The 11,245-nt window shown below is 35.9% G+C and overlaps 1 protein-coding gene across 1 annotated transcript; it reads right to left on the minus strand.

The window, feature by feature from the left end:
* Nucleotides 1–27: 27 nt before the first annotated feature.
* On the minus strand, nucleotides 28–11,245 carry LOC127412024 (1-acyl-sn-glycerol-3-phosphate acyltransferase delta-like). Its single transcript, XM_051648065.1, has 9 exons — nucleotides 11,082–11,245; nucleotides 7,936–8,154; nucleotides 6,582–6,751; nucleotides 6,207–6,368; nucleotides 5,775–5,928; nucleotides 5,038–5,140; nucleotides 4,700–4,775; nucleotides 2,724–2,922; nucleotides 28–372 (listed from the first exon to the last, which is right to left on the minus strand). Exons 2-9 carry the CDS (start codon nucleotides 8,111–8,113, stop codon nucleotides 281–283), a joined length of 1,134 nt encoding a protein of 377 aa, XP_051504025.1. The 5' UTR covers nucleotides 8,114–8,154; nucleotides 11,082–11,245; the 3' UTR covers nucleotides 28–280.

Consider the following 11,245-nt stretch of genomic DNA (forward strand, 5'->3'; position numbering starts at 1 on the left):
ATTAATAAACAGACCAGTTTTTTTTTGTTTTTTTTTAATGGCCTCCATGTTTCATTCATGAATATGTGGTGAGTCAAAAGTGTGTTAAAGGTTGACTTTTTCTCTCGAGACACACAGGGCTGGGTCACTTTTCCGAGTTCCTCATTCTTCCTCAAATTTCACTTGTGAGTGGTTTCACTTTGCAAGTTTTGCCACTTCTTGTGTTGTGAAAATGTCCTCATATCGGTAAATAGCTCATCACATTAGCATGATTTTGTTGCTTTGGGATGCAAGTAATTCCTTAGTTATTGTTCATCTGCACTGCTTTATTCCCATAGTTTGAACCCTTGTCAATCTCAGTCTGTCCGATCATCCAGCGCATACCAACTGATGCTGAAAATGAAGGCAAAGATTTGTCAGTGCCATAGTACAACAGCTAGTCACATTAGCATGCGGCTTATAACTAAACAATGGCTGAACGCACTAATGTCCATTATATAATTTATTTTTAAATCAGTGACAAAAGAGAGTTCCCACAGGCATGGTAAACCTGAAAATAAGGGAATTTTGAAATTGCGTTTTCCAGGCCTGGAAAAGTCATAGAAATCAAAATTCTAATTCATAATGAATATAGATTTTTCTGTAACACTTTACAATAATGCAATACGGTTAATGCATAGGTATCATGAGCTAACAATTTTTACAGCATTTATCAATATAAAAAGCAGTTATACAGTAGAATAAAATACATTTTGATGAACATGAACCATTTTTATATATAAATATACAGGGTTCCCATCTGTCCTGGAAAATCTGGAATTTTGCAATGCAGTTTTCCAGTCATGGAAGAGTCAAGGAAAATGAGAATACCTAAATGTCCTGGAAAATCCCAGAAAACATTTTAGTGTAATACAACTGTTTGACTGTGTCACGAACCAGGTTTTTGTTACATATACAAAAACAAGGTAACAATGAGGACTTTGGATGTGTCAAATACACGTTTTTATCGTTTTGGTCACTTCTGCCAGCTGCGCATTGTCAAACAACATCAACGGTTGACTGTCATGAACTATTGATAATAGTGCAAATACTGTGAATTTTTTTTTTTTCATTCTAACATTGCTGTTTTGTTAACTACAAAAACAATTTGAGTCCACTTATACTGCGGTTACCAGATGCGCAGCACATACAGACTATATATTTAATTGAATCACAGCATTGAGACATTTTTTAATCACACTGGGTCATGTAGTGAACTGCTTATCTGGAGGTGAGAAATTACCATCAAAAACACCGAAACATTAAAATAAAAGATTTAAAAGGGGGGAAACAATACAATAACATGTCACCACTGTATAGTAATGTTTACTGTAATAATATAATGAGTGAATCTCTCACATTTGTGATGTTCTGTTGTGCAGCACTTCATTTGAAAAAATAACTCCAGTGTTGTTTTGGATTATGCTGTGAGAATTATGTATAAAGTACTTCAGGTTTAAAGTTTTTAATTAATTTGATTAGACAATTTTAATAAAAATCAAACTGTCAAAAATGGAATTCAGAAGAAAAAAAAATCCCATCATATTACTACAATATACATCATGACCTCTCGTGTGTGTTTTTGTTTAAATATTACAGCCGTTGGTGTAAACGTCCTGGAAAATTGTGCCTTGAAAAGAGTGGGAACCCTGATATACTACTGTTCGTGTAAACATATGCAATTTTAATGTTAATGCATTAGTTTATGTAGAAATGATTAACATATCCAAAATTAATAAATGCTGTAAAAGTATCCATTCATTATTAGTTCACGCTAATCTTAATATATACAACCTTATTGTAAAGTGTGACCAATTTTTCTAGTTATACTGGTTTTAAAATATAACAACAAATTGTACAATCTCTAATTTGTAGTCACAAACAGCTGGAGCAAACTTAATTTTTCAAAAATTGTGGGAACCCTGTACTAAGCAAGTGAGAAAAGAAAAGCTAAAATTAAAACTTCATTTAAACAGAATATTGAGTTGAATCATGTAGGTCAATGTTTGTGTTTGAGTTCAAGTCTGCATTCAGTGTTTAGATTAAACTTTTACTACTAATATGAATTTTTAAACCTGTTCTGGCATGCTGTGACATTAAAGGTTGTTTTAAATGTGGGAGGTGCTAGAAATGCATTACAATGTGCCATTCATCCATGCACTTATGAACTGAGCAACATGCAGATCCAGATTCAGTACATAAAAGTGGTTGATATACTTACTGTTATAGCACCTATTTGGCCTCCATTTATGTATTTAATTTTTTGAAAAACAGATTGAAGGAAAATAGGAGCAGTACATAATTTCTTAGTTGCTTGACCACAAAAGATTACTGACTAAAAGTCCTTGCCCCAATCTTGAAGGGATAGTTAACACAAAAATGAAATTGTCATCATTTACTCACCCTCTTGTTGTTCCAAACCTGATACAACTAACTTCTGAAAATTCTGAGAAATTAAAAAAAAAATAATAATAATAATAATAATAATAATGTTCCCTAACATTCTGCATAACATCTCCTTTTGTGTTCCACAGAAGGAAGGTTTGGAGCAACAATTTTTTTTATTTTTGGGTAAACTAGCCCTTTAAATGTTTAAATTCCATATCAATTTCCTTATTTTGATTGCTAATATACAAGCTTTAATTATAACCAAGTGAGAAAAAAAAAACAACTACCCTCCCACCCCTTGTCTTCCCCCCAAGTACCTGCCACACAAATGACAAATGTAGAGATGATATTGAAGGTGGACCCTGACAGCAGTAGTTGTAGCAGAAGCATGCAGAGAGGGTAAACCAGCACACAGACCCAGAAGAGCCAGTTCAGCAAGGACCAAGGCCGGCGTGGGGGGCTCATAATGGGTCCTGGAAACTGACCTGTCTGCCTGTAATGCTCTTGGAATTGGTCCTGTGAGAAATTACACAAAAACATCACTTATTAGTTTCCACGTTATAAATAGTGACTTGTGGTTACACAAATGCCATTAATGTAAAGTGACATTACAGCCATTATCAACCCAGGAAGTAAAAAATAAAAAGGTTTGATATGGTTCCAACAGTCATGTAATCCTGTAGAAAGAATTTTAAAATTGTGTTTTCCAATTACAAAACTTTTATGACTTACTGTTGGAAATATATATTTTTCTAGTTATGCTCTGCTCTTTTCATTGACTAGAAATTGCTCGTGCAGTTTATGTAGTGTTAGACATTCTTGAAAGGCATAGTAATGTCCAGTTTTTGGGTAAATAGTTATTTTGAGTTGGTTCTGTTCAATGAATCAGCTGAACTGATTCACAGATTTGAATTAATGATTCATAAGCAAAGCAATCTGAATTGGAATGTTTTGGAAAAATCTATATTAAAGGGATAGTTCACCAAAAAAAAAAAAAAATGCTCTCATCATTTACTCACCCTCATGCCATCCCAGATGTGTATGACTTACTTCTACTGAACACAAACTAAGATTTTTAGAAGAATATCTCAGCTCTGTAGGTCCATACAATAAAAATGAATGGTGACCAGACCTTTGTACTTCAAAAAATTACATAAAGGAAACATAAGTATTCCATATGACTCCAGTGGTTTAATCCATATCTTCAGAAGTGATATGAAAGGTGTGGGTGAGAAACAGATCAATATTTCAGTCCTTTTTTTTTACTCTAAATCTCCACTTTTACATCTGAAAGCCATATGTGGTGCCTATTTAGTTTCACTTCCACATGTGAAAGTGTAGATTTAGACTAAAAAAGGACTAAACCCTCTCACCCACACTTATCATATTGCTTCTGAAGACATGGATTTAACCAATGGAGTGTCTTAAGGATTACTTTCATGTTTCCTTTATGTGATTTTTGGAGCTTCAAAAGGTCTGATCACCATTCACTTGCATTGTAAGGACCTACAGAGCTGAGATATTCTTCTAAAAATCTTTGTGTTCTGCTGAAAAAAAGTCATACACTTCTGATATGGCATGAGGGTGAGTAAATAATGAAAATTTTCATTTTTGGGTGAACTATCCCTTTAAGTAATCATGAACAACGGAGAAGTCGTGAAGATTAATAAAAGCTTAAGTTATGGACATTTATGTTGCAAATACACATTTTTCAAGTTATGCTTTTAAATATATTTTATCTGCAATTAATTGCTTTTGCGTAGATTAATACTTGGTTGAAAGCCATAATGATGTATGATTTAGAGGCAAAAAATTATTTTGAGTCAGTTCTGTTCAACATATTGGCCTGAATGATTCATTAGCGAAACTATTGAATAATGAAAAATCATTCAAATTCAGACAATCAAAACTCATGGAAATTTACTGGTCAAACTTTTCTTATTCAAAGGCATTTGATGTACTTGCAACAGACATGGTTCCCACTTCCCATTTCTGACCAATGCATTTCCGTAACTTTTTCCAGTACTTTTCTAGGCGTTTATGATTACTGGATACAGAATTTTTTTATTTTTTTTACTCTGATTTGTGAACCGTTTCGACTCATTTATTGACAAGAACTGAATCAAAAGAATGATTTACTGACCAACAGGTCAGTATCAATATCCATGACTTCAATTTCCTGATATTTCCAGGTTTTCTATGATCTTGAAAACCCTGACTAGGCTTCAAGATGGAAAAGTCCTATTGAAATACAAGGTAATGCCACTTCAAAAACACCTCAACCTACACCTACCTTCTCCTGATAGAGTTTGTGGAGCCAGGCTGCACATTCCGACTCATCCTCTGGGATTGAGTCCAGAGGAATCCGCCTAACAGACACAATGAATTTCATGAAGGTTTATCTTGCAAAGGAGCAAAGTTCTTTAGTGGACTTGGCAACACTTTTATATTGTAAGCCATAAGTGAAACTTAATGTATTCGATTATATTTATATGACTATGGAGACTGCATTTTGAACCTTGCTATATCAGGAGATGTATTCAAAGAAAACATAATAAACAATATGCTGTTAAATATTGCCCAACGGCAGGGTGAACATCTCTATTATTCAGATTTTTTTCTTATTCTTACCTCACATATAAATCAGCATGGTACTTTCTACCGTTGAGCACTCCAAGTAAAGTTGGCATTTCGTTGTTTCTGAAATTAAGTGTAGAATCGTACACAGCAGTAACTACAGAGGAGACACAAACCAAGTCAGCGTGCCGAGTCCACATATGTCAGCAAGACGTTTTTCCTCCCCAATTTGGAATGCCCAATTCCCAAAGCGCTCTAAGTCCTCGTGGTGGCGTAGTGACTCGCCTCAATCCGGGTGGTGGAGGACGAACCTCAGCTGCCTCCGCGTCTGAGACCGTCAATCCGCACATCTTATCACACGGCTTGTTGAGTGCGTTAGCGTGGAGACATAGTGCGTGTGGAGGCTTCACGCTATTCTCTGCGGCATCCACGCACAACTCAGAATGCGCCCCACCGAGAGCGAGAACCACACATTATAGCGACCACGAGGAGGTTACCCCATGTGACTCTACCCTCCCTAGCAACCGGGCCAATTTGGTTGCTTAGGAGACCCAGCTGAAGTTACTCAGCATGCCCTGGATTTGAACTCACGACACCAGGGGTGGTAGTCAGCATCTTTACTCGCTGAGCTACCCAGGCCCCCAGCAAGACTTAATCTTTACTCATTTTAGGAATTTAATTTATGAGACATCAACCGAGGGATTTGCCTTAATTTACCAAAATCATTGAAAGATCAATAAAAGCCCTGCTGCTATAGATTCCTCATTACTCAAAGGTCAAGTAGCTCTCACCCGTTCCCCGTAGGTTCTGGACTGTAATGCAAAAGCCTTTGGTCCGAGGTAGAAGATGGTACTTGAGTTTGGGGAGACCTTTCTTCTCTGCCACCTCCATACTAATCTTGTGCTTCTTCTCAGTGAATCGTGTACCCTCACAGTGCAACAGGAACTATAGATGTATCATAAAAATTAACATGTCCTGTCGTCACCAACCAAATACAGCGAAGTACAGTCAAAGACTTGGTAACGTGTCAACCATAACAAGGATATAGGGTACTTGTTAAAAGAATAGTTTACCAATAGAATATGAGTTTGAAAGGCATGAACTACCCATTTAACTAAAAATGATTAGTGTTTAATTTGTGGTTTTTAAAATAAAGAGATGGAAATCTGAGATCTAGTAAAATCCCATTGGCATCAATTTGTATAATAAGTTCACAAATATACCCAAAAGTTTTCGGGGTAATCCCAAAGGTTGCGCAGACTCTGCACTACTGTCTTGCGATCCTCTTCCCACTTCCTTTTGCAGAAGACGATTTCCTGGAAGTACCACATCCAGCCCATCACAGGAACATAGGAAAGTTCTTTCTTTGCCAACACTTTTGAGCTCTGCAATAAAAATGTGACAAAAACAATTATGTGTGACAGTACAACTGTCCAATTACATCATGAAAATACTGATTTTTAACATAGAAATGAGTATTAGTTCAATAAATGTTTTAGCTACTGTACTTAATCGCAGCTAAATTTCATTTGGAATCTCAATACTAGTTGTGTTGAGAGAGGGCACTTATATTATCATTTGGGCTATTTTTGTCTTACCCCTAAAATACCAAATCTGTCACAGATGGTCCAACCGCACAAAAAATCGATTTCAAAGTTATGATTGAGGACAACAATGGCGTTTTCTTTGCCATAGAGATTATAGCTTTCCGGATCCGTGTAAAGTGTACATTCTGTTCCGGACCACCATTCCAACAGTGCCACCATTTCTGAGAAAACACAGAAAAAGAAGACACAACTGAACTTATGATGTATTTATTTGGAATGCAGAAAGTATTTACGTATTCACGAACACACAATAGTCCAACAAGTGCATCTTTCTTCTATCAGCCATTCAAAATGTCTGTAAATAGACGTTGAGACAATTTGCAATATCCAGAACTCTCTCAATTTCCTGTTTTTTTGTCACTCTCAGTGTGTGCTATGCAATAGTGTTTTTTAAACAGGAAATTATTGTTTCAGGTTGTGTGCCTCCTTAAAGGGATAGTTAACCCAAAAATGAAAATTCTCTCATCATTTACTCACCCTCATGCCATTCCAGATGTGTATAACTTTCTTTTGTCAGAACACAAACGAAGATTTTTAGAAGAATATCTCACCTCTGTTGGTCCTTTCAATGGAAGTGAATGGTGACCAGAAATCTGAAGGTCCAAAAAGCAGATAAAAAACAGCATAAAAGTAATCCATAAGACTCCTGTGGTTAAATCCAGGTCTTCAGAAGCAATATGATAGGTGTGGGTGAGAAACAGATAAATGTTTAAGTCCTTTTTTCGCATAAATCTCCACTTTCTCTTTCACAACTGAAAGTCACATGTGGTGCCTGTTTAGTTTCCCTTTACATCTGAAAGTGAAAGTGGAGATTTATAGTAAAAAAGGACTTAAATATTGATCTGTTGCTTATCCACACCTATCATATAGCTTCTGAAAACATGCATTTAACCACTGGAGTCTTATTGATTACTTTTATGCTGCTTTTATCTGCTTTTTGGACCTTCAGATTTCTGGCCACCATTCATTTGCATTGAAAGTACCAACAGAGCTGAGATATTCTTCTAAAAATATTTGTTCGTGTTCTGCTGAGGAAAGAAAGTCATACACATCTGAGATTAACTATTCCTTTAAGCTAGCTTCATGTTACAATACAAACAATGTGCGGACATTATTCCACTAACTTCTAAAAGTGTCCTCACCAGGCGTGACATGATAAAGCATGTTAAAAAGACATCTTAAATGTGTACAATATAATTTGGATGGCCTCAAAGCAAGTAGACATAAATTACAAGCCAAAAAACTCTTAATTTAATTTCATGGGGTCTTGAAAACATCTGATACTATGTTCTGATTGGCTATGATGTGATTTGGTTGCTTTAATATGTTGCTTTTTAGGACTTACGGCTAGAAATGGAATAACCCAATCTGCAGTTGATCTTGCGTGCGAGCTGCTTGTTAATGGGCCACAGTGGAAGAGTACAAAGCTGCAGCAGGTTGATTATAAACCCACTGACCAGGAACACATAACAGATAATGAGATGGCACAGGAACTGAGTTTTCAGCAGTTTAAGGATTCCCATCCTTATTGTGTAGTTTTGACTTCCCTTGTCTCAACAGAGGCCTGTGCAGAGGGAAAAGGTATGATAAATATATAGAGCTTTGGTGACTTCATCCTATTAAACAGAGGCTTGTTTTCATAAATAAATAAAGATGGCATCCCAAGGTGTGGGACGTGTAAAAAAAAAAAAAAATGTTTTTGAAATATGAAAATCTACTTCAGCCAGTATTCAAATAGTATGGTTGCAGCAAAGGGGAAGAGAGTTCATATCGTTTCTCTGTTCCTTTCTTGCCCATCAATGTGAAAGTTGTAGGAATGGTTTGACATTTTTTAAGCTTTATACATTTTGGTTTTACTAACTTTTACATTACCCAAAACCACTGGTCCTGTTGCTTTTTGTATAAACCTGATCAAAGGGTTTGATTTTAAATTAAATGTCTTGCATATAAGCCAAATACCCAGAAACTTCCACAAATGTAACGTTTTGTTATTCTTCCGGCTTCCTATAATCAGAATCAAGATAACATCGAGATAAATCAAGATGACCAAGAACATCAAGATAATCAAAATAACATCAAGAAAACAGATATTCCCTAACAAAAATATAATAATAATAATTAAAAAAAAATCCTGAGTGTGGTAATGTAGCTATTAAGTGCTAGACCACTGGTTTTGCTTCAGGACTCGGATTTACATTGGACATCAAGTGGCGACACAACATTGTGTTCGGCACAAATCATGTCTTTCCTTGTTGCCAGTGAACCTACATTTAATGTAGTCTGGGTCGTATTTTCTTATAGCTTGCATAATTTTGTTCATGGTTTTTGAGGATGAAGGCATGTCATGACATCCAAGTGACAGATGAATTTGAGCCTAAATACCTTAAAGGGATAGTTGACCCAAACATGAAAATTCTAATTTACTCACTATAATGCCATCCCAGATGTGTACGACTTTCTTCATGTAGGTCCATACAATGCAAGTGAATGGTGACCAGACTTTCAAGCTCCAAAAATCACATAAAGTAAGCATAAAAGTAACCATATGATTCCAGTGGTTTAATCCATGTCTTCTGAAGCAATGCAATCACTTTGGGTGAGGAACAGACCAATATTTCAATCCTTTTTTTTTTTCAGAATGTGAAAGTGGAGATTTATAGTAAAAAAGGACTTAAATATTTATTTGTTTCTCACCCACACCTATTATATCGCTTCTGAAGACAGATTAACCACTGGAGTCTTATGGATTACTTTTGTGCTTCCTTTATGTGATTGAGTTCATTTGCATTGTATGGACCTCCAGAGCTGAAATATTCTTCTAAAAATCTTAGTTTGTGTTCAGCAGGAGAAAGAAAGTCATACGTATCTGGGATGACATGAGGGTCAGTAAATAACAGATTTTTCATTTTTGGGTGAACCATCCGTTTGATTGGGATAATTTGAGTTTGAATGCAGAATTGACGTCAGCAACAAAAGATATGGGATGTCCTACCTTTTTTTTAAGTCCATTAAGCCCATTTATTTTGCTACCTTAACTATGCAAGACTATAGATGCATTTTATTATTTGTATTTTAACAGTTTTTCCCCTGCTGTCTGTGACCTTATCAGAACAGAGCTGCACATTTAATAAGAGGCTGCAACGTTGTCCGCATACTCTCAGCTACTGGTGACGGCAAATAAGGTCTAATTTATTGGAAATTATTGAACCATGTTCATAACAGCCCAAAGAATACACCCGTTTGTGTACTTTTGTGGTGTTTACCTACTATGGTGCATCAAGATTTCACCATCTACTAAAAAGCAAGATAATTCTATCCTTAAACATTTGTACAAACCACAGGATATTCCCTTAGTTTATTAAATGTACTACTTTCTAACTAATGGGCCATTAATTAGGGTGACATGTTGATCATATGTAATACATACTCAGTTAATATAATTTTTTTTTTTTTTTAAAGGCATTCTGCACACAATACAGTGAGTTTTCTTAACAAACATGGTCATCATATCCTCTTCTTCTAAAAGACTTCTGTGAACTCTTTGATATGAATTGTTGTTACAAACTATGTGGTTAAAAGTGCCAGGTATTCACTGTTCACACAAAGAATGAACCAGATTATTTCTTAGTTAAGAAAAACAAATCTATTAAGAAATGCATACAAATTCTACGGTGCCACATTGTCATTATATTAATATTTCAGTAAATAAAGTTCATTTTTACACGAACTGAGTTTATAATAATCCATGCCGCTTTTACGCTTACGTTAAAACTCGTATTTAGACATCACAGCTCGCGTTATGACATACGTTTGTTAAGTTCGTGAGGGGCCGTTCACACCAAACTTGTTTTCCGTCCGTCAGCACTGTATTAAAAAAAATAAAAAAACAAAAAATAAAATCTGTGTAAACATACGTTGCGATGCGTCTCGTTGTTTTTTTCAACTTCTCGCGCATGAACGCCGCGTTGTTTTAGACGCCGTGTCAAGTTAAAAAGAACTTCAACTTTTAAAAACGTGTCTCGAGACGCTTGCGTTCTGTTCAATTCGTTACGCGGCATCTAGCTTTTTAGCGCAAGAACGTGTTCGGTCTGAACGGCCCTTATCACACACGCGTCTTATTCAGACGTTTGTACTATTGGTTTCACTTAAAGGTGTGCCTTGTTTAAACTTCCAAATTGACCTAATATAACCTTAACACGTATTAGTCATTTTATTCCTTCTTAAAATGTATTTTTACGCACTAATAGTAACAATGTCATTCTAAAATACACTGCAAATACAACTGTTGTGGCAGCAGACAAATCTCTTATGCCTATTTCAGTCCAGTTATTAAATTTGTTTGTCTATGTCAAGCATCAAGAGTGAACAGGCACTTTACTGAAAACATAACACAAAACTCGAGCACATCTTTACGGCGATTTGTAGGTCGCCCACAATGCACATCACTTCATCATTCATCAGAAGACAAAACCGCAGAGGTGTTAAATTTACCTTATGTTTAGATAAAGTGCAGGCGTCTCATCATATGGTAATAATTACAGTGTGTGAATGAATAGGGTTTTAAGATTCCAGCGTTGGTATTGAGTGGAAAGTGAGACCATACCACACCCCGGTACCAAGACGTTGCGTGAACAGCACTGGAAAGTGGGCAGGGA

The sequence above is a fragment of the Myxocyprinus asiaticus genome, chromosome 21, assembly GCF_019703515.2.
Source record: "Myxocyprinus asiaticus isolate MX2 ecotype Aquarium Trade chromosome 21, UBuf_Myxa_2, whole genome shotgun sequence".
In the NCBI taxonomy this organism is placed as follows: domain Eukaryota; kingdom Metazoa; phylum Chordata; class Actinopteri; order Cypriniformes; family Catostomidae; genus Myxocyprinus; species Myxocyprinus asiaticus.

Coding starts and splice junctions, on each gene's coding strand:
- LOC127412024 (XM_051648065.1), bottom strand. CDS start 8,113: ATGGGAATCCTTAAACTGCTGAAAACTCAGTTCCTGTGCCATCTCATT. Junction 6,752..7,935: donor GGGTTATTCCATTTCTAGCC/GTAAGTCCTAAA, acceptor GTGTTTTCTCAG/AAATGGTGGCACTGTTGGAA. Junction 5,929..6,206: donor ATTACCCCGAAAACTTTTGG/GTATATTTGTGA, acceptor ATACATCTATAG/TTCCTGTTGCACTGTGAGGG.